Source organism: Equus przewalskii, chromosome 13 (genome assembly GCF_037783145.1).
Source record: "Equus przewalskii isolate Varuska chromosome 13, EquPr2, whole genome shotgun sequence".
Classification (NCBI taxonomy): Eukaryota; Metazoa; Chordata; class Mammalia; order Perissodactyla; family Equidae; genus Equus; species Equus przewalskii.
Genome location: NC_091843.1, coordinates 6,686,240 through 6,710,516, shown reverse-complemented (window position 1 = coordinate 6,710,516; position 24,277 = coordinate 6,686,240). Strand labels below are relative to the sequence as shown.

The 24,277-nt window shown below is 44.5% G+C and overlaps 1 protein-coding gene across 4 annotated transcripts in view; it reads left to right on the top strand.

Moving 5' to 3' along the window:
• CPEB4 (cytoplasmic polyadenylation element binding protein 4) overlaps window positions 1–9,122 on the top strand; it is a 63,664-nt gene extending 54,542 nt beyond the window's left edge. For all 4 annotated transcript variants that reach the window (XM_008525405.2, XM_008525404.2, XM_070569023.1 and 1 more), the window contains 3 exons: window positions 313–427; window positions 1,792–1,973; window positions 4,701–9,122. In XM_008525405.2, coding sequence (XP_008523627.1) covers window positions 313–427; window positions 1,792–1,973; window positions 4,701–4,928 — 525 coding nt within the window. In that variant the 3' untranslated portion in view covers window positions 4,929–9,122. The remainder of the gene's footprint in view (window positions 1–312; window positions 428–1,791; window positions 1,974–4,700) is intronic.
• Window positions 9,123–24,277: the final 15,155 nt, after the last annotated feature.

The window sequence follows — 24,277 nt, the reverse complement described above, 5'->3', positions numbered from 1 at the left end:
TTGGGTAGGGTAGAGGCCCAAATGAGCTGAAAACAGCTAATTGGCTTACAGACAGTTAAGGACATGTTAGTGATTTGGCTTATAATAGGCAATTAAATTAACTTTCCGTCTTGGTTTAGTTTACTCTTAAAAATAAAATGAAGAGTTCGGATATGCTATTTTTAATTTTTTTCTAATTTCAGAGTTTTATTGATTTGTAATGGTGTGGATTATTGCTTTTAAAAGTAAAATACTCTTTAATAATTTTAAACTTCTTTTCCCCATAAATTGTCTGCATTGAGAATGAGACCTTTTGGTTTGCTTGCTTTCTAGGTACAGATTCGGCCTTGGAATCTCAGTGACAGTGACTTTGTGATGGATGGTTCACAGCCTCTTGACCCACGAAAAACTATATTTGTTGGTGGTGTTCCTCGTCCATTACGAGCTGGTACGATTAAACAAACCAAAAAAGCCCTCTTTATCCTTTAGTGTAAGAAATATGAAGATTTTTCAGGATAAATTCTCCATAAGCATTCGAGTTATTGTCTTAGAATGAGAGTTCTAGAATCAAAGTGTGTGAGTTTGAATTCATGTATTCTGCTCCCAGTTAATAGCTGAATGACCTTGTAAAAATTACTTAATTTCTCTAATTCTCAATTTCCTCATCTTTCAAATGGAATAATAAATATCTACTTTATATAGAGTTGCTGTGAGGATTAAATGAGATAATCAATGCGAAGTGCTTAGTGTAGTATCTCATGTTAATGAGCATCACTCTCATCATCATCCAAAAAGAAATCTCTTCAAGAATAGATTGTGTATTGAGATATTCAGTGTTTGTTTCCATGTCCTCATTTGCTCAACAGCTATTTACTGAGCTCTGAAATATAATAGGGTTCTCAACAGTGCAGCATGTTGTTAGAGGAGTACTTACAGAAGAAATTACATCCCTAATTTCAAGTAATTTGAGGTCTAAGTATAAGTGAGATAAAGAACATAAACAAGAATGCAGTTTCAAAATTATAACATTTCATAGAGAAGATAGACTCATTATTTCAACTTTTTATATGAAAAATTGACAGTTAGCTAGACTGTGGGGAAAGGTAACAAGGTTTTGATGGAGATAAGCTGGAAGGACCCCCTAAACAAAGAGTCTACGAATCAGTTCTCTAGTGTTCAAATGATTATTTATATGAAGCAATACATTGCTAACTGGTAAATATATGGCGGCAACATGGTACAGAGCAGACAGACCCGGGTGCCCAGCCCAGCACTATCACTTATCTGTTTGTGACCTTTGACAGATTGGTCATCCTCTCCATGCCTCATTTTCCTCAGGGAGTTAGTACCTACTTCATACGGCTGTGAAGATTAAAAGAGAACATATGTAAAACACCCAAAGCTCCTGCTCTTAGTTAAAAGATTAAAGATGAGCATAGTGGACAACTGGTTGTAATAACAAGTTTGATTTTTTTTTTTTTGCTTTTTCTCTCCAAGTCCCCCCAGTACATAGTTGTATATTTTAGTTGTGGCTCCTTCTAGTTGTGGCATGTGGGGTGCCGCCTGAGCATGGCCTAACGAGGTGTGCCATGTTCGCGTCCAGGATCTGAACCAGCAAAACCCTGGGCCGCTGAAGCAGAGCATGCGAACTTAACCACTTGGCCATGGGGTCAGCCCCCAACAAGTTCGATTTTAATAATCATTATGATGACGTGAGCTCAGAGTTCGGATGAACAGCTTTTGATGAAACTTTTGGTGAGCCAGATGGATTTTCCCGATTTCAAATATCCCCTCTGCTCCTGTCTTTTTTAGTGGAGCTTGCAATGATAATGGATCGGCTGTATGGAGGTGTGTGCTATGCTGGGATTGACACCGACCCTGAGCTGAAGTACCCAAAAGGAGCTGGGCGAGTCGCATTCTCTAATCAACAGAGTTACATAGCTGCTATCAGTGCCCGCTTTGTTCAGCTGCAGCACGGAGAGATAGATAAACGGGTAAGTCCTAGACTGCATTCTGGAAAGTTCTACAAATGGCCCTCTAATGTGTCATTACCAAGGTTGGAATAGGGGAATTTTATACAACAATAAATTGGCAGCAGATAGTTAGACCTATGGGACCAATTAGATGCATGCTCTATAATATATCTAAGAATTTCCTCTGAATTTCTTCTCTCTCTTAATTTTTTGGGTAGCCTAACCAGAACACTATAATCAATTTACTTGAGTCAATTTAATCCTTCCTAAGCTGTCACCTCCATCCATTCATTTATTCAGTTAGTCAATCATTCAATAAATATTTACTAAATCCTTTGTACTATGTTATACTGAGTATACAAACATGAATGCCCTTGAGATCTCCTGACCTTTTTTTTTTTCTCAATCCTGGGACATCATGAATACCTCAACAAGCCCTATTTTCCAAGATACTGTGTAACAAATGTTTGAATAAATTCACTTCTTGGACTGCATGTCTTAGAAATATTTCATTTATAACAGATTAAGTAGAAGAAATCACAATCTTTCTATTTGTAATCTGTCCTACCACCTGAAATTAGGTAGTAATTAGTTTGCATTATTTTCAGCACTTGTTAAATTCCTCTTGGTTTGGATTTATGCTCTGAATCAAAGACTGGAGAAACCGCAAAGATAGCTCTTTGCTCTGTTTTCTAATGTGTTGTATTTGAAACTGTATGTTCCATTATAAGTCTTGTTTCTTTGCCCTCACAGATTTATTTCTCGTCTTTGTGTTTCATGCATTCAACAAATGTTTTAGTGCCCAGGACAAGAAGTCCCGTCCCCAGAAGTTTAGTTCTGGTAGATAGAACTCTATCTTATACCAATACTGCTCAAAGTGTGGCCTATGAACTGACTGCCAGAGGGCAAAGAGTTTGTTACTGGTTTGTGGTGAGATAGGAATTTACACCAGAATGTGAATCAACTACATTAGTAAGCACAATGTTTAGGTCAGGTGACATTTTTTTTTTTCATAGAAAGACCTTGATGAAGGAAGAGTGTGTTGATTTATATTCTGGTGTCAGTTCCACATGTCACGGCAGACTGGCACGTGTATTAGGACTGACTTAGGTCTCCTACACCCTGAGGCACTGTGCTCAAAAAAGTTGTGATTGATGGATTGTGTTCAGCTGTTCTCAATTCAAGTTGTAGAAACTATCAAGTCAGTACCTAGTGGCTTACACTTATGTTTCATGTCATGTATCTTCTATTTTAGTAGCAGTATAAAATTTAAGATCATAGTGGTCATCATACTATACTGTGACTATATGAAAGAGAAAGGTGTAGATTCCATTATAAACATGGAGTAAGGGGGCAAGATTAGTTGCATAGTACGTTAACATGCCTCCTTGTGTTTTATTCACACTAAAAAATAGGTACATCTGAGTAATAGTCTCTCATGCCTCGCTGCTTCATCCCAACGTAGGTTTCAGAGCTGTAAGGTTAGTCGTTAGGAGTTCAGACTGAATTTGTACTCCTCTATGATCAGGTTCTTTGACCAGTGTTCGTGCCAGTCTGTAGATGTCACGAATGGCCTCAGGGCCAGAAGCCTAGTGCTCTGGTTCTGTCTGCGCTTTCTGCCTTCCATGTCATTCTTTTGTTCACAGCTAACCTTTGTCAGGATTCCTTGTCAGAACTGGATGGCACCACTGGTAGTGATAACCTGGTGTAAGGGATTTCAACCATGAGTCTCTCCAAGACTAAAAATAAACAATTCTTTCCCCCGGTAAATTAATAGCCAGGTTATTTTGAATGCTCCAGAGGCTCAAGTGACAGGTTGGCCCATTGAACACTGGAACAGCCCCAGTTTCATAAATTCACGTCTGACTCTTAGGCTGAAGTAAACCATTCTTACTGACTGACAAAGAACAAAGCAAGGCTTTAGATTGTGAGTACCGTGCATCTCGTTTTTGCAGAGTTCCAGGTTTGTGGTTATAACCCAAGATGTGTTCACTGTAAATAGAAACCGTGACCCCAGGCATTATTACAACTCAGAAGCTTGTGACGCAGAAGTCAGGCATCTTCCCTCTGGTTTGAATATTGAAGTGCTATTTTGTGGAACTGGGAAGCTCTTAGTTGGTTTTGCTTAATTTGTAATTCTGCATGTGACAAAAAGCCAGATCCTCTAATTGAAGCGATGATTTGTGTCTATGAAAACTCTCTGTGGGTTTAATCTCATACTGTTCTAGTCTAAGCAGTTGGCTTCACTTTATTATTTCTGGTGGAATCCTTTTTTCTTTTGAAAAGTGTTTAATAAGACAAAAATGTAAAATGATGGGTATAAAAACCTTACCAGAGGGGGCCAGCCCGGTGGCGCAGCGGTTAAGTGCACACATTCCGCTTCAGCGGCCGAGGGTTCACTGGTTCCCGGGTGTGGACATGGCACTGCTTGGCACACCATGCTGTGGTAGGCGTCCCACGTATAACGTAGAGGAAGATGGGCACGGATGTTAGCTCAGGGCCACTCTTCCTCAGTGAAAAGAGGAGGATTGGCAGCAGATGTTAGCTCAGGGCTAATCTTCCTCAAAAAAAACCTTACCAGATTCTTAAAAGATGGACTATCTTAGTTTCAGTAAAAGAATTATCAACCCTTCCTTTTGAGCACCTTGGCACAGATTCATTCACACAGTAGGTGGAAATGTACACACACAGTAGAGTTGCCCGGTCCATTCACTGAAAAATGTGAACTCCTTTTATTTTTGGTTGCAGGTGGAAGTTAAGCCATATGTCCTGGATGATCAGCTGTGTGACGAATGTCAGGGGGCCCGTTGTGGGGGAAAATTTGCTCCATTTTTCTGTGCTAATGTTACCTGTCTGCAGTATTACTGTGAATATTGCTGGGCTGCTATTCATTCTCGTGCTGGCAGGGAATTCCACAAGCCCCTGGTGAAGGAAGGCGGTGACCGTCCTCGACATATTTCATTCCGCTGGAACTAAAGGATAACTACAGTGCTCATTTTCAGGCCTCAGAATAAGTGCACTCTTCTGTTAATTCTGACCCCTTCTGCAACCTCTTCACGCTGGCATGTCCTTTTGTAGCAGTCTGTTAACTTAACAATAGTATAATGAAAAGAATGACCTATAATATAGGTGTTTTGTAGATTCTTGTGTCACTGAAAATATGTATGAACTCCTTTTTGGTATTGCCATCATGTTGCATGGAAGTTTTATTCTCTTGTTTTGCTGGAGACCAAGAGGATCCAAACTTCCTGCAACATTTTCTTAGAGGAGAGAGAGAACTATTAAAAGAGAAATGAAACAATAGAGTATTTTGGGTTTTTAATTAAATTATTGTTAATAATATAACATATAAGACTACTTTTATGAAAATAACCATGCAACAGTAACACTATCAGTCTATCCTGACCCAGTTTCTCCCCCAGGGAAGTGCTTTGGCCTTTTCCTTTTGTTCCCTTTCATCTTTTTTGCCTCTCTTTTTTCCATCCCCTTTTTATTCTTTCAACAGCAGTGGAGGAAGTTAACAATCATTAACAGGAAAGAGCATGTTAAAGCAAACACAAATGCACAAATGCATGAGCAAGATTGAAGCAGCATTATAACTAAGTCTAAGGGTTTAGAGGCTGAATATCATTTCATTGTGCCTCACAGTTACTACCACATCAGAAAAAAATTAGAAAAGTAGGCAGAAAAGTAGGCAGAGCTAGGTTTATTTTCTTTTACACGCTTTTTAAAATTTAGAATGTAAAAATTGGGTAAATGTACTACTGAGGGGAGTGCACTTATTTATTTTTAAACTTAGTTATCTGGTCACAGCCCCAGGAAACCTACCAAAGCTAGAATTAACTGGTGGGAAAACTAGCATTTCCTCTCCTGAAGAACAAATGTATAAATTTTATTTTTGATGTTATATATAAACTCTATATCCTAATTTACTAACACTCATCAGGTGGTCAGCCTTTGCTCTCCATTTTGACGTTAAAAAAAACAACCCAGACCTAGAGATACCTCAAGGATATCATTGTTGATTTCGTGCTATAGTACACTTGTAGCCAGAACTGGAAGACAGACCCATATACAGATCGGCTGCTGATTGGCTTCCTTTCAGATTGAAAGTTCCTTTGGGTATCCTGTAATTTAGTTGTAACATAGAAAATGAAAAAAAGTTAAGTAGTTGCAAAGTGTTTTGCACTGTTGAACTAAGTAACTGTGTAAATCTGTGCAAAGGTACGTATGTTTATCTTACTCTTCCTATAAAATAAAATAACATTACAGTTTCAGAACTTAGCATGGGACATAGTCAGTGTTTGAAGTGCCAACTTCATCAAGTAATGCATGCTTTATTATAAATACAATTCTAGCTTTGAAAGGCGTTCTTATGTGTTGAACAGTATGCTTCAGGGGTAAATTTAAAATAGTCTCTTGAAGCCCTGGTCATGGAAGTAAGTAACTTTTATTTTAATCGACATTCTCTTATTAAATGCCCTATCCACCATTAAGAGGATTATTATCAGTGTGCAAAACTTTAAAGAAAATCGAATGGCAATCTTGCTAGTTGTGCTACCTAACAGTACCATCTCGGATCCTTCAAAACCAAAGACTTGCCCCAGCACGAGGGTGGGACCACCTGGCTGATGACCCCACTGACTCTTGAGGAGAAGCAGCCCTTTCTGTGTAAGTCAGGCTTTAATGAACTGCCTGTCTATTCAATTCCAAAGGTCAAAATGGAGGCATTTGCTGTCTGATTGTCAAACCTGGAAAGGGAGCTGCTTCTTTAAAGACTCCCCTGCAAATGTTGAAAGCAGTCATGCGAACCAACGGAGGGTGCTCTTGTGTAGCTGGTCAGGGACTTTTTTTTCTTTTCTCCTGAACTACATAATTCTAATTGGAATATTCATTTGCCTCTTTTTCATTCTTTTCGATGCTTGTAGGTGGCTTGGGGTGTGCTATTGTGCTGTTCCTACTCAGTAAACAGGTGTGATGAGTTAACAAGAAATAACACTGTTTGAGAACTAGCTTTGAATAATAATTTTTCCCTTTGTACATGACCTGCTGAATTTCGGTACAGTGTTTTTGTAGCTAACTTATTTTGTCATGCACATAATGTATATTTGTTATGCACTACTTTTGTATATCTTGTTTTTCCAACAGTGAACATTTTTAGGCACACTTTTCACTGACGGGATATCTCTTTATGCAATACCTCAATTTTTCATATTGCAAAGAGTAGCTTTTTGTACTTTTATTACTGAGAGATCTTCATATACTTCATTTTTTAATATAAATAATTTTAATAAATTTTATTTTCTTATATTCTGCTTTTTATACATTTCAGTGCTCTGCATACATTTTAAATTATGAATGTTGTGCACTGGCAATGCTATTTTAGAGTCTGCAGAGAAGAGAAAGCATGTTGCTTAAACATCCTTCCCCAACACCAGCTATTGGTGTACCTATAATTTAAGAAATAGTCTATGTAAAGTCACAAATTAATGAAAAAAATTCGCATGAAAATGACAGATAACACTGTAGTTCCTAAAAAAAAAGAAATTAAATGCATAAGCATAGGGTGATGAAATTTAAAATAACAAAATTGTCTACAGCTTCTTACTAAGTTTTTAAAATTATTCATAACGCAGACATTTTTGGTGAATGTTTAGCCATTTTTAATATTAATAAATTGCTGTTAAGTGTTTGATTCAGAGATGTCTGCTCTTTTAAATTATATATAAAGAAAAAAAATTAGCCTGCCGTGGGACAGGTGTGTAATGTTAGTATGCATGACTAATGTAAGAAATTGTTATTCTACTAATATTTACTTGTGATTGTGTGACAAGCGTGTTTACAGATTATTTGGTTACACTTCAATTTACAGGGCATAAACAATTATTATCTATTACTCTGAACTTTATTGATTACATGTCCTTCAGATTACATGGGATTGTAGTTGGGAGTTACCATGTAACTCAAAACATAATTAACATGTAACTAGTTTACAGATTTTAGGGTATCACTTCAATTTACCAAGCATGTAGTTCTAGCGCACTAGCATGGCACCAGCCATGTACTTACAATGTAGTTACAGAGTAATTACATGGTTATTTTTGCAATGTAAAATAAAGTGTTTCTGATTATTTTCTATGTAAAGGAACCCTCCTCCTTCCCCCCCTGGTCCCCACGCTTTGGTATAATATATATACTTCTCCATACACAGACCTCTGCAGAATGCAAATAAAACTTGCAGTGAATGAATTTCGCATTTTCTGAGAGTGCTGTTGGAAAGACTTGATAACGCACCCCTTTTGTGTTGAAGAGTTGAATCTTCTGTTAAAAGGTGATTTAAAACTTGAATGTGATGAATTGTGGCAAGTTAACTTCAAGTTATGTGCAATACTTATTTCAAACTTTTGAAAGATCTTTGCAGTGTAATTCTTTGTTTTTAATTGCAGACATTTAAAAATGTCATTTTCTACTGTTAAGAGTAATCCTCTTTCTTGCTGGTGTTTCTAAAGAAAAGAATCAGAAATCAATCTTTCTACTAATGTAAATTTGAGATTATTTTTAAAAATGGAATAAAAGAGGTTTTGGTCATTTGCTTTATTTTATTATCTTATTTTAAAGCTACTGTGATTGATAGCATTGTAAGAATTGGGACAATATTGTATTCAACTGTTTTATTTTTTATATTTTTAAAATTTAAAGTATAATTAGTTTTTATAATTTTCATCAGATTTTTGTTATATTTTTTGGAAGTGAAACTTTTAGCAAGTGGGTGTCTAGTTTTTACTAATCCCTAATGTGTTTTTTTTTCCAGTGTATTGCTCATATTATCAGAAGGAAAAGTTATTTAAGTATGTCAGTTAATTGTACTACTTGGCTGAATTTCCATATAGTTTTTACTGTGTATGGGGAGGTTGTAGTATTTATTATAGCATTTTAAATAAGGGTAATTCATTTTTTATTAAAGTCATTTTCACGTTAAGTTCCTATTTTTGTATGTTCTACTCTTAAGTTATATAACACAGTTCCTTTTTTAAAAGAGTTCATTTGTTGAAGTGCTAGTGGAAAATTAATGTTATTAAATAGTTTGCAAATGACTATTTATACCAGTATGCATATAATTTTTAAATATTTGTAATGTGAGATGTTGAATGAATAAAACTTTTAACTCAGCTTTCTTTTAATATACTTATTTATTTTCAACATAAGTAGATTATGCTTCCATGATTGGGAATATAACATTTAAAAAATATTAGGAATATTCTCCTGGGCCAGGGCAGAACAAACCAGTATGGAAAGACGTCGAGTCACGTAAGTGCCGGTAGCAAGTGTGCCTTGCTCACGTAAGCCCCCAGATTGTCAGGCTCTGGTTGTCTTTGCCCTGCACCGTTAGTTCACATGCTGCCCTGCAGACATGTTTTTATTTGTAGCCTTCAGTAAGTGTGTGAGGCCCAAGTCCAGGGTCCAAGCGTTCAGTCACCTGCGTAAGGCCAAATATCCAATAAAAGGGAACAAATGCTTATTTAATAGGGAAGGTCAATATTTGGGAGGTTTAGTTTTGGGTCTTTGTCAGTGAAGAGCCTTGATTTTGGGCCAGTCAACAAGAGCATCTTGGTTAAAAGTCTCCCTTGACTTTCAACCCCCAGTTCTTCCCTGGATCCTGACATCACAGGATGTGGCCTCTGGGATGATAATCTTTATAGCAGGTGAAGTGAAAGTATTATCTTTGATTTGGTCCGTTAATCGTGTGGACTACTGTGTACTATGATGTATTAGTATTTGTATTGTAAATTGCATGTTCAAACTTTAACCTAAGGATTATTATAACATAGACATCCCATTTTGTTAGATTTAATTCCTGCTCTTTCTCACCTCGAGTGTAGTATTCTTAAGACTAGAAGAAGCAGCTCTTGCCCTGAGACAAATGGACTGTCGAGGTCTTTTGCTTCTAAACTGTCTTCTCCAACGTGCAACTCTTCCAACTAAAGTGGTTCCTGAGGGTATGGCTGAACCAGCAGTGCTCAGGATCCCCCAGAAGGGTATAGAAGCTTTGGCTGGCAATAGCCAAAACTTCTGTTCAGTGTTCAGTGAAGGGCCTCTGAGGAAGCCCCAGGGATACTGGAGATGTGAGTGGCATCTGCCTGCCACCTCTGTAATACCCCTGGGCATTCTGGGATGGTTTCACCACTGAGGAGAAAGAAGAAGAAAGACATGAGTAGATTTGTTTTCTTCATTTCAGGAGATATTTATTTACAACTGTATCTTGAAATAATACTCTTAGTGTTTAAATCACAGTATAGTGAATCTGGAAAGAGTGGGAAAGGCTGTCTCGGCTGCATTTCCTAATTCACTGGTACTTCACCTAAATCCTCCCAAAAAGGAAAGTTCTCTACCCTGTTCTGAACCATCCTTAACAATCAAGTTATTTCAAACCTCTTTTGGTAATGGGTTCATATCCACACCCGGTTCAGAAGGAAAATAAGGAATTTTTTTAGTTGTTTTTTTTTTTAAGCTTAAGAAATACTCCCTTAAAGTCTGATCAAAAGTCTGGGGGAAAGTAAATTCCTGATTTTAAAAATTAAAGAACAATGAAGATGTCAATGAAGTGAGTTAAAAACATTTAAAGGGTAATTTTTTCCCCCCTGAAGTATGTAATGAGAGTAATAAACAAGAAACTCTAATATTTATTTCCCAAATTATGATCTTCAGAGTACTAAGTCCTCACCACAAGAAAAGGACAAAAAATAAAAAATTCTGCCATTAAGTAAGCTTAGAAACTAAGGCACCCTGTGCCCTGGGAAGTCAAGATAGGAATTAGCTGATTAAGGCTTTGAGAAGTTCCACAGTGAAGAAGCCTATTGACTTTGTTGGAAGTGTTTTACCCCCTAAATGTCTTTGACTCTAAACTGTTTACAGGTAACACAGGATTCCATGAACAGACGGTGGGATACGTACACTGGTCTATTTTAGTATGTTTACTGGGGTCAGGAAGCCTGAGAACCCCACTTTGTTTTTTGGTCTGCAAGGTTCTTGGTCCCTCCTTAGTCATACCTGGGTCTGTTGCCATTGTCTCCATTTAACTTTACTGGGGTTCTACGTAGTTGCCTAGCTTCTAATCCCTGTCCCATTTTCAGTTCAGCTCCTTAATTCCCTTCTTCCTCTACTCCCACCCCGGAAGCAAAAAAGAAAAGTTGCTCCGCCAAATGAACCATCTCCTTGCAAAGCTATTTTGATGAAGCTCCTCACTGGCTCAGATCAGCCCTTACTTCTCACGAGTGCCACAAATACCATTTCACACAAGCAGCCTGTGCTTTGAATCTGCCATTCCATAATAACATTCTATTTTTCCAATAATTCATATCATTTCCCTCCTACAAAAATTTTCCTTTGCAAATATCCTCCAGCAGCACCCCCCCCACCCATGCTCTGAGAATAGGGACCACAGACTTTGAATAACTCTAAGAATTCAGAAAATGAACATTTGTGCCCTCCTGTGAACTCTTTATCCAGCAGTACCAGTTCAGCCTCTCTTACTAGAGAACGTTTTGATTTGGCGTGCCTCAGTCTTGTTGGGATATTTTAAGTTTGAATCTTATGCTAGTCAAATTGGGTGTTGTTGGCTAGCTGGAAAAAGTGTCTTTGTGATTCAGTGTGGTTACCAGGGTTGGAAAAGGACAGTTTGTCTCAAGGAAGTTAAAAATGAACAGCAGCCTCCAAATCCAGTGTGTGCGCAAGCCGCCAGTGTTTTCTATTGCACACGATCTGATTAAGTGTCAGTGAAAAATCGCTTGTGGGTAGATGGGGGAGTGGAGCGTGGTGAATCAGTGAATACAAATGCCAAGAGCTAAGCCCGAGCTTGCTTTATCCTTTTCATTGAAGTTCTATTTCAGTAAGCAGGCCTTCGATACCATAAAAATGTCAATGTGATCAAGCAAATGTCACAATTTCAAACAGATTATTTTCAACTCTTCTCCCACCCCCAGCCCCCAACACCAAAAGAGAGAGAAAAAAACCAAACATACCCAGGAACGAACCTGCCAGAACTCAGTAAAGGCAACAGGGCATTTAAGATTTATTCTGAAATAATTTCCCCAGGAAGAGAACTGGTGGCAATGTGAATCCGTGAAGCTGCAGGCAAGGCCTCAGGCGGGGTCCAGGCAGCTACCCTGTGTAAACGGATGCAGGTGTAACTCCCCTCTCAGATCTGGGGGAACAGTGCAGCGGCCCCAGGTGTGTTTGAAGAGTGGATTCCAAAGACCGCCTGCGGGAGGTGTGTGGAATGGCCCCATGTCTCAGGGGACTCAGCTCTCCTGACTCTGCAATGACGGAACAGCTTGGTTGTGGAAGAGGAAACTAGTAACTGCTGACCACCTGTGGGGTGTCAGGCACTTACATACACTAGCATGGTTCACACCCCGGCCGTGCTGACCAGAATGTGGAACCATCTCATGGAGCCATTGGGTGACTTGCAAGGCCACCCAGTGAGCATGGGGGAGAGCCTGGATTCCAATCCCCAGCCACCAAATCCCACATTTTTCCCCTTTAAACGTCACTGCCACTAGAATAGCAATGGACAGGATTTTAAAAAAAGTTGGGTTTTGTTTTTAAAACAGAAGTTTCATTCCTAAACGTAATCTGGGTGCAAAGTATCATATTTGAAAGTATAGAAAAGGATGATGAAACAGAATTTGCTAGAGAGAGTGTGAGTTTTGATTGTGAGTCGTAAAGTGAGGCCACCTGCTCCCTAAGAGCTGACTCTTGGCTAAAGGATTCGCTCAGGGTCGTAGAGTTGGGTAGCAGAGGCCAGGGAAGGAGGCCAGATGGAAGCTCTTCAGTGGGTCACGCCCGGTGGCTCAGGTCTACCTCCGCAGCTCTCGTCTGCCTTATTGGGCTCCCGTAAACGTGTGTCTGTGGTTCAGTGGCCAGACTGGGGCATACATTTCCAGGAGTAGGGGCAAGGGAGTTGACATGTCATTTTGATTCACTTTCAGGAACTATGGGCTTCTTAGTGCATATCCTTTCTCTTTGACTTCACCACCAGGGAAAGACATATCAGTTTGGGGCAGCAAACAAGGAAAAAGGAGGGTCCTTTTCTCTAGTACTGTGAACCCCCAAATTCCAGGAACACAAACAGTTCTGGGAGTGAGAAGAAGAACTGCATGGATGGAGTGCTTACTTAGTGCCGGGCACTGTGCTCGATAGGCTTCTCGCCTTTCAACCACGCCACACCCCATGAGATAGGTACTGTTCATACGGGCATGTTAAGGTGGCCAAGGTTCCGAGAGGTTAACCAATCTGCAAAGTCAGGATTCAAACCCAGGCACACAGAATCGAGGTCCTGTTTCACCTCACCCCTTAGGAGGTTCCAACCAAAGACGGAGAAATTTCATTAAAATTTCATTTTCCCCCTGTATTGACTAAGAAATCACCAAGAAGATATTCTGAAAGGATACCTACCATTTTACAAACCCATAAAAAAATCATTTCCCTTTACTTTGTTGACAAGGATGGATTTTTTCTCCCCCTAAAGATTGGCACCTGAGCTAACAACGGTTGCCAATCTTCCTTTCTTTGTTTCTGCTTTTACTCTCCAAATCCCCCCAGTGCATAGTTGTATATTTTAGTTGTGGGTCCTTCTAGTGTGGCATATGGGACGCCGCCTCAACGTGGCCTGACGAGCGGTGCCATGTCTGCGTCCAGGATCCGAACCAGCGAAACCCTGGGCCGCCGCATCTGACCGCGCGAACTTAACCACTCGGCCATGGGGCCAGCCCCAACAAGGATGGTTTTAACAATAATGTGAGAGCTGTTTTTTGTGGTAGTTATGTTGTCTCCTAAATTGTCAGAGAACAAGAAGTGTCCCAACCAACCAAAATCACGTGCGTGCCAAGAAAGGATATCCAGGGAACTAGGTGGATGGATGGATGGAGGATGGATGGATGGATGGAGGATGGATGGATGGATGGAGGGAGGATGGATGGATGGAGGATGGATGGATGGATGGAGGATGGATGGATGGAGGGAAGATGGATGGAGGATGGATGGATGGATGGATGGAGGATGGATGGATGGAGGATGGATGGATGGACGGATGGATGGATGGAGGATGGATGGATGGAGGGAGGGAGGATGGATGGATGGATGGAGGATGGATGGATGGAGGATGGATGGATGGAGGATGGAGGATGCATGGATGGAGGATGGATGGATGGACGGATGGATGGATGGAGGATGGATGGATGGAGGGAGGGAGGATGGATGGATGGAGGATGGATGGATGGAGGATGGATGGATGGATGGATGGATGGAGGATGGATGGATGGAGGATGGATGGATGGATGGATGGAGGATGGATGGATGGATGGAGGGAGGATGGATGGATGGAGGGAGGATGGATGGATGGAGGATGGATGGATGGATGGAGGATGGATGGATGGAGGGAAGATGGATGGATGGATGGAGGATGGATGGATGGATGGAGGGAGGATGGATGGAGGATGGATGGATGGATGGAGGATGGATGGATGGAGGGAGGATGGATGGATGGAGGATGGATGGATGGATGGATGGAGGATGGATGGATGGAGGGAAGATGGATGGAGGATGGATGGATGGATGGATGGAGGATGGATGGATGGAGGATGGATGGATGGACGGATGGATGGATGGAGGATGGATGGATGGAGGGAGGGAGGATGGATGGATGGAGGATGGATGGATGGAGGATGGATGGATGGAGGATGGAGGATGGATGGATGGAGGATGGATGGAGGATGGATGGAGGATGGATGGATGGATGGAGGATGGATGGATGGATGGAGGGAGGATGGATGGAGGATGGATGGATGGATGGAGGATGGATGGAGGATGGATGGAGGATGGATGGATGGATGGAGGATGGATGGATGGATGGAGGGAGGATGGATGGAGGATGGATGGATGGATGGAGGATGGATGGATGGATGGAGGGAGGATGGATGGAGGATGGATGGAGGATGGATGGATGGATGGAGGATGGATGGATGGATGGAGGGAGGATGGATGGAGGATGGATGGATGGATGGAGGATGGATGGATGGATGGATGGAGGATGGATGGATGGAGGATGGACAGATAGGTGGACAGGTGGATGAGTGGGTGGAGAGGTAGATAGGTAGGCAGACAGACAGATGGATTTAGATACATATATACATCTGTCCATCAGGGTTTTTTTTTAAGATTCAAGGAAAATCCCACCAAGGAGAAGGGATTTTACTTCTTTCTATAGAACTATAATTGAACAACACATTCTATATAGAAATCAAGCCTCTTCCTTCTCCCGCATCTCATCCTTTGAGACTCTGCACAATCTCTGTAACTCACAAAAATCTCCCGGAAACCGAAGGAGCAGGGAGAGGCTTTCTCACTGATGAGTATTCCTGGTGAATTTTTAAACAGCGCTTAGATATTCTGCTTCTGGACTGAGATGTCAGAAGCATTAAAATAGATTTCTTCAGAGAATTTATGTTCCTGATTTTATATATATATATTTAAAAAAAGAAAGAGAAGACGTGTTTGCCGCTTTTAGAGCACCGGAGCTCTGGAATGCAAGCTCTGCTCCTTGCCGCAGCCTGAACAGCTGGTCCTCAACAGATGTGATGCTGCAGAGCCTGGAAGAACCAACTTAGAATGTTTGAACATAGATTTGCAGCAAAACATCCCTCCAAGGGAGAATACTGTCATCAGCAACTTCCTTTTTCGTTACCACCAAAGAATTCAAATCTAACAAAGGCCCAACACGAAATTCTAAAATTGGAAAGGATGCAAATGGGGATTCAGTCCCCTAAGGTGTCCTACTTACGTCAGGATCCGCGTCAGGATCCGCATCAGGATCCACAGCCCTCCCCGAGGGCTATCAGAGGGTAGGGAGAAGGAGGGTGGGTTAAGAGGGAGAGTAGGAGGAATGGGAAGGACGGGGAGGGAAGGGAAGTGGAACTCAATTATCAAATGCAATTTTGTGTCCAGGAACCAATAGCACCTCCCTCCACACACCCCGGTACCCCCCGGCCCCCCCTCCTCCCCCCGCCATAACCGAGGACACGGCAGAGGACACAGCCTTGCACACGCCTGATCAGTTTCCTCTCTCCCCCAAGGCAAGGCCGTTTTGCAGTGATGCCGTAGTCACCCACGAGGGGGGAGAACTGGAATCCTGTTTGGCTTCCATTATACTTATTTTATATTATATTTTCCTTTGAACTACATACGGAGAGTGGAGCTGCATAATCTTCGGATATTGGGGTCTGCACGGTTGTTTTAATCTGTTTCTGACAGCAGTTAGCTCGCGTCTAGCAAAGTAAGCACTCAACCCATGTTAACTATTATTAGTAGCGTCGTAATACCGTAGTTGCTGCTATTACTCTTATCTATGCACTCACAAAGTGCCAGGCCCTGCGCTGGCCTGTGGGCAGGAGCGTGCGGAGGAGCCGCAGCGCAGCACGTGGGAACGCTCTGCTCCTCCTCCCAGCCCGTTTCCCTCTGCGCATCCTCAGGGCTGCGCCACCTTCAGCCTGAGTTGCCGGGGCGACTGGCAGAGAAAGCTCGAGACTCCAGGGTGCGCGCCCGCGGCTGCAGCGCCCGCCCGGGCCTCGCTGTCTTTCTTTCCGCCTAAGGAACAGCGTTCCCGCCACGATGGGGAACATACACGGCAGCACAGGGGGTTGAGACTGCATTATTTGAACGCAATTTGAACTCAAACTCCAAAGGAATGTGTCCTGGGACCCTGGTTTCCTGGAGCCTTTTAGATGAGCCGAGAATCATTCTCTCTAGGGAAAGTAGCAGGAAAAGGAGGGTGGGGGCCAGATCAGGCCTCATGTCTCTCTGCTGACAGCCCAGTTATGCTGTCTGAGGAAATAGGATTTTCAATTCCTCAGTGATTTCCGCTCTGCCCTTATAAATGGTGGACCCAGGCACGGGGTGGGCTAGCAGAGGCAGCTTGGGTTTGGCAGTTACGCGAAGCTGGGCTCATACCCAAAGACAGGGGTTGATGAGGATTTTTAGGCTGGTTGCTTTTAAAACTGCAGGTGAGAAGCAGGCTCCAAGGAGCAGAGTTTCCTTGCCCTTTGTTGGGAGGCATTTACATTTGTGGGGAAAACCCGCATCTGTGGGGATTCCTCCCTCTCTGTGCCAGGAAGAAGGGAGATGACCTTGTCTCTAGAAACTCTTAATCAATGCCAAAGGAAGAACTTAAGTTGGTTACTGTCTGGCAACCTCATGTAACTGATTTAGGGTAGTGGCTTCTTGCCTTTACTTAATCCGATTTGATTCTTATCTAAAAGTTGTGGGACCACCCAGTGGCCAGACCCCACCTGCACTGATACCGTTTTAACTTTTTTACGGGTTCTTTCCTTTGTCTTGTAAAGAGATGGCTCACATACCTATGCCTTAAATTTAGCCTTACTCTCCACCTATGTTGGCAGCAGCAGCAGCTCTGACTGCCCGTGGCTCCTCTCCCCATGCAGCAGCTCTGACTGCCCGTGGGTCATGTCCCCATGCTATTCCACACTATTCTCTAAATAAAAGAGCACTACTGCCAGATCTTGAGAGTCCAAGAAATCTTTCTTTCAACTCCTCGGCTCACCGACCCCGCATCAGGGTCACTGGGGTCAGGGACATGTCTCTGGGGTGAGACCCCCAGGATTTCTGTCGCTTTTCCACCTCTGGCCGAGCGACTTTGGCCACATTAGGTAACCTCCAGTATCGGTCAGAAAGGGCAAATAACATCTCCACCCATCGTTGGGCTGAGGTAGACCTGAGGCAATCACAAGGAAAGCACTCAAACAGTAACCACTAGAGACTCTCACTATCGTGACCATTCTGGTCCCACGGCGGCCATTGCTGGCTGGGACTCCTTGGAAAGGTTCTTCCCTCTCTGAGATATTCCATACAGCCTCCAACCCACCCCGCCACCTCCGCACAGAGGGGACAGTGACACTCACCTCCCAGAACTGGGGCGAGGATCAAACCAGGTGAAGGCCCAGCCCCCTGCCCGCCCGCTGCCACAGGGCCCCCTCACCGTCACCTCGCTGCTGCCACCCTCACCTGTGGCAAGGTGCAACAGAGATCTGACTTTGCAAGTGCCTGTGGAACCCTCCCACAGCTTCCCCTGGCCCTGGGGATAAACTCTGGTTTGCTTTCCATGCCCCCAGGCCCTGCATGCTCTGGCCCGGGACCCGCCCCGACCTCCTCTCCCCTTCCTCTCCCTCTGTCTGGAGCTCCAGCAGCTCCGCTGGCCCTCTCTCTGTTCCTCTCATGCAAGCCCCCTTTTCCTGGGGCGGGGTTTTCTCACCCGCTGTTTCCTCTGTGAGAAATTATCTGCCTGTCCTGCTCCACCTCTCCCCTCCTTCAACTCAGAACAGAGCTGGCTCCTCTTCAGCCTTCAGGACTTAGTCATCAACTCCTCCAAGACAACTTCTGGATCATTCTTTCTAGAGCTCACTGCCACCGTCATCACACTTTGTTTGTTATCAGAAGCACTCCTCTGACTAGCACTTATTACAATGTGTAATTATTGCTACATATCATTTGTTTATCTGATTTTTTTTTGAGGGGGGAGAAGACAAATATTATCTCATTCATATTTGTGTCCTCAGGACTTGTCATGTGCCTTGCACATGATAAGTGCTTAATAAATATTTGCTGAATGGGTGACTCACAGGATCCTGATGTTAGTTCTCTTTCCTATGCCTGCTCTCAAAACTGCCACCAAGAGGATTGCTGTGCTTCTGGATTGCTGACAGCTCAGGGGCCCCGAGGCTCAGGTATTTCACAAGCGAAATAGAGATCGGAATGCTGATAAAGACAGCTCAGGCTTCCAGTGCTAACTTCACAAGGTCACCTGGGGATATTGCTCAAAGGCGGGTCCTATCAGCACCACTCGCTCGGGGCCTGAGACTCTGGTCTCCAGCCATTTCTCCTGTGAACACGATTCCTGCCACTTCTCAGACTACACGGGACGAGTAAGAACTTGGTCCCTGTAAAAGCCGTGGATTTGTGAAACTCGCAGTCAAGGATGGGATGAGTGTGGGTGCTGGAGAGCTGAACCTGGCCAGGGTGTGGGTGCACCTTCTGAACCGGAAGGTGCTGGACCCTGGCCCCAGGACCAGGGAGGGAGGGAACAAAGAGCTGGCTTCTCTGACGCCAAAGCAGACCAGCCAGGTGGGGCTAGAGGCTGGAATCGGCAATTTTTTAGAAATTTGCCTTAGTCTCAGAGAGAGAATTCTGTCCAAGAGTCTGCTCATTCATTTATTAACAAATACTCACACATTATTAGGCCCTGAGGATACTGTGGGGACAAGACAGGCCAAGTCTCTGTGTTCTTGGCGTTTACATTCTGGAGACAAAGACGTGGATTTGAGTCCTGGTGTGTGTGTGTCTATGTGACCTGTGAGTCACTTCAGCTCTCGGAGCACCAGTGAGATGTGACGCCTGTGCCCAGCACAGGGAGTTGTTGGGAGTGTCTCAGGGGATCAAGCCAGATGAAGATAAAGCGTCATGATTATTCACAGAACCACCACCTAATCTGAATTTTGAACTCGCTGTCTGCTCCCCCAAGGCGGCGATGTGCAAAGAATGATATCAAGGAGTTTCCTTACTCATTCCACCATTCATCCAACGAGTGCTCGCACTGTTCTGGGCTCTGGGGATATCGTGGAGTAAAGCCAGCGAGGTCCTCATCCTGTCCGCATTGACATTCAGAAGGGGAAATCAGACAGTCGACAAGGAAACACACACATAAACAAAAAAGTGTTAGTGCTGAGTCTTACGAGGACAATAAAGCTGGATACTGTGGTGGAGACTGGGCGTATGGCTGCTTTAATTGGGAGATTAGAGAAGGCATCTCTGACAGGCGAGAGCGAAGCTAAGATCTGAATAACAAGAGGAAAACAAGCCATGCTGAAATCTGATGGACAAGCATTCTGGGCAGAGGGAACAGAACATGGGAAAGTCCTGAGACAGACTGAGCATTAGAGGCTGGCGTAGTGGTTGGGTTCAAGTGTTCCCCTTTGGCAGCCCGGGGTTTGTTAGTTCGTATCCTGGGTGCGGACCTACCACCGCTTGTCAAGCCTTGCTGTGGCAGACGTCCCACATAAAATAGAGGAAGATGGGCACAGATGTTAGCTCAGGGCCAATCTTTCTCAGCAAAAAGAGGAGGATTGGAGATGGATGTTAGCTCAGGACTAATTGTCCTCAAAAATAAAAGGCTGAGCTTGATATATTCACGGAAGGGCACAGCGAAAGGGAAGAAGCGCCTGAGGTGCCCTCAGAGAGGTCGAGGGACCAAAGAAGGGCCTTGTCAGCCAGGCTGGAGATGTGGGATTTTATTTCACAGTAGATGGAGAGCCCCTGAACAGTGGCTACAGGCAAGGGTCGGGAGCTGCCACGCCCTGTGATCATCCCAGCGATCGTGTGCGGAACAGACTGCAGATGAGCAGCGTGGGAGCAGAAGAGTCGTTCAGGAGGGGATGGCAGTGGTCTCAGTGCGTGACAATGGTGGATGTCCACCGAGGGCAATGGCTTGGGGCAGGATGGTGGCAGCAGAACGGAGAGCGGTGGATAGGGCTACCTGTGAGGGGAGACATGGAGAGTGAGGAAGACACGTGAGAATGACTCGGGTTTTGGAAAATCTCACACGCCTGACTGTTTTTGGAGGAAACACACTTTCCCCCGAAGTCCTGATCCCAGGCCCTTGGAACACTTCAGCAGAAGCAAAACCTTCGTGAAGCCAGAAGGAAACAAGGCCTGTTTTCATCCTACCTAACACACAGATGCTTCAGGAGGTGTCGACGGCAAAGGGCGTGTTTCACCCAGTCCCCTTCCTCTGGTGTCTCATTGCCATTCTTTGCCTGTTTGAAGGGCACAGAGCTCCTGCTTTAACAGGTGATGAGCGGCACTCAGACGCATGGAGCAGGCTTTTAGCCGGAGGCAGGGTTATTCTAATTTGGAGAGGGTGTACGGAAGGAAGATGAGAGAGACGGACGACACAGACAACTTAATTAATCTTGGAGACTGGGCTCAAGAAACCAGGAGCCTGGGTGCACACATGTCTGTGCGTGTATGTGTGTGTGTGTGTTTAGTGGGAGTGAGGCAGCAGGGGAGGGAGAGGATGCTCAATTTCCTCACTACCAGGTCTAGAGAATTCTCTCCCTGTTCCCCACAGGGTGGGGCACTCCCATCCATGTAGTTCCAACATACTCGGTTTGGGGCTAGGTCCCCTGGGGCCCGAGGTCCTCTCCTTCACAAAGGGCAGAAAATGGAGATGGTTGACACTAACTAGAGGTTAAACAATGGCCACAGAGATCCACCGACAGGTCTGAGAACAGGCTTGAGGGCCGTCACACACCTTTAAGCTGGGGTAATTTATCACGCCCTCTGCTTGTAACCCAGAAAGAATCCAATCTTAAGAATAATTCCTATAATTTCTGGAGAAAAGCATAATTCTGTTACGTTGTACTTTGGGGACTAACAGCATTTATTTGTTTAATGTAACCATTTGAAATATATCACAATTTCTCCATTTTAAGAACTAGAACTTCCCTCTTGCCTGCCTCCCCCGGCCGTGGAACTGGCCTGGCCTCTTTCTCGCTCGGAGAAGTCCCGGGGTTAGCTTTTTGAAAGTCGAGGCTGGCTTGGCAGCAAGGACCATTCCAGCCCCCCAACCCTTTCCACTCTCAGGGGCACGGTGGAAGCTGCCAGAAGCCTGTGGCAGAACCAGTGGAGAGTGGAGAAACAGCATTTGAGGCACAGATGAGGTGGGAAGGCCCTTTTCTGACAGTCATCTGCGGCCATCTCCTGGGGGACCATATGTCCCCAGCCTGCTGCTGGCCAAGTGGAATTCATGACTACGAATATGCAGCCTTTGGTTTTCCTCTCAGCTCCTGCAGCTGTTCCATGGGGGGTGGGGGGCCCAGGAGCAATCACCTCTTTTGTGGGCTGTAATGGCCTCTCATGCAACTGCCCCTGGTCCGCCTATGCAGTGCGCCCCCCAGGCAAGCCCTGCGCTTCTCTGTGTGCCCGGCACCAGCAGCCTGGGCCACTCACCCCACGGCGTGTATGGATCGGAAACGCACTTTTTCCAAGTGCCATTTTCAAAAACTGCAACCCAAAGAGTCGAGGTTTGAATTCAGGCTACTCACTCCTTGCTAAAAATAAAAATTGAGTTGTCTCTTTCTCAAAGTGGGTGGAAAAGGGAAAGGCAATTTTATCTGGGAGCTGTGACTGCCACCTGGTGGATGAGGTTAGCTGAGCAACTAAAAAGGCTCCTCACCTTGAGAGCTGGCCATTCATTCACTTCTTCACTCTTTGTTCAATTGTTTCTGTCAGAGAGAAGCTCGGTGCGGGAGGATAGGGGCCCCTACCGCACGGTGTGATAGAGGCTGTGATGGGGACAGCCTGCAGCAGGGGTTAAGGGCGTGGGTGCTGGAGCCACACTGCCCAGCTTTGAATCTCTGCTCTAGGATTTTCCCGCAGTCACATTGGCTGAGGCCCTGAACTTCTCCTGTGCCTCCACCTCCTGTGGTAAAGTGAGGCTAACAGTCCCCACGGAGTTGGATGAAGTCCTTATCTCATGGCGAGGTCGTGAGAACAAATTACACACTCCCTGTGATGCTAGCACAGATCCATTCGGCTCATGGAAAGCGTTCAGGAGAAGTTAGTTGGTGGAACGGAGGGAAACATGGGGCTGTCGGAGCCTTCGGCCTCGCTGTGTGTGGAGCACGCTGCTGTGCACTGGGGATACGATGCTGAGCAGAAACATTGCCCCTGATCTCATCAAATTCGTTGTCTGGGGAGGGAGATAGGCATGAGCAAGTAAACATTCGAATGAAAAACAAACTAGACATGGTCCCTGTCCCCAGGTTCTAGCTGGGGAGTTGGGCCTGTAAATGGGCCATTATAATTTGTAATACATTTATTCCAGGAGGCACATAAGGTACAAATAACCCACCTGGAGGAACTGAAAGAGGTTTGGTAGCACTGGAGGCCGAGGGCAGAGCTGAGATGAGGCTGAGGAGGTGGGGGGGCAGATCCCAGAGGGCCCTACAAGGACCATGAAGAGGATAGTACTGTGTCCTCAGAGCAACAGCGGGCCATGGAGGGGTTTTAAGGAGGGAAAGCAAGGTCAAAAGTGGCAAATGACCTTGTCATGTCAGTGGAACAGTGGAGGTGGGACTTCTTGGTCCAGAAGGCAGATCGCCAGCTGCAGGTAGAAGGAAATGTCGGCTACGTAAGTGGTAGGGTGAGCCAGCAAGCTCTCTCCTATCAGAAGACTAACGTCAAAGGAGGCCGGTGGTGCTGACCTGGGGAAGCTGGTGCCATCCTTTGGAAAACACTTAATGTCAGGGGTAGCTTCTTTTGAAATGGCATCCACAAGGTGGGACGGGAGATGAGAGAGGATTGTTTTGAAAGGTCTGGCCCCAACTATGCTAACAAGAGAAATAAATAGCTATTTCTCCATAGGAATTTGACCCAGACATAGCCACAGGAAAGGGATGTTTGCCTTCACCAAGTGACGTAGTAAAGAGAAACTGCTGTGCTGACAGACAGACCCAACTGGAATTGGACACTGCCATCCACCCTCGTTCTTGGGACTCAAGTCTGAACACCACCATCTCCAGCAGCTAGGACAGAGCAGAGAAGGCCACTGCCTGCCTGGCAGACACCAAAGACATTGCTTGGGTTTCCAAGACACAAGGGACCAAGCGATGAGCCCTTCCTGGGGATAGAGAAGGTGAGGTGCGGGAGATGTGAGCAGGAGGCTGCATGTAGGGCAGGGGTGGAGCCGGAACAGAGGAAGAGTCAGGAAAGGAGGAAACATGCTCTTCACAAAGGTCTTGGTGGAAGAGATGATTCTTGTGGGACTTTCACCCTTTATTCCTTCTACTCTTGCCCTTTTATAATTAGTCTGACCATTCGTTTACTCATTTCTTCATTTATACAACAAACGAGCATGGAATGCCTGTATGTTAGGCACTGTGTTAGGCACCTGGGTACATGCAGTCCACTGCATTTGCCCCATCCCTGTTCTGGCCAGGGGGAACTAGTTTGTGTCAGATCTGTTGTCTCTCCTGCCAAGAAAAAAATCAAACACTGGATTTAGAACAACAAAAAAAAAATCTGTTCAAAAAGATTTGGAGAGCTACTGAGGTGGTAAGACCTTGAGGGGCCAAGATTTCAGGGACAAGAGAAGCACTGAGATGGCTCAGTCCTCAGCACGGCTTCCCCCATCAGATCAGATACTGCTGGCTTACGAGCAGCAGCCTGGAGGCTGAGAAGTTGAGCAGAGCCTTAGGCAG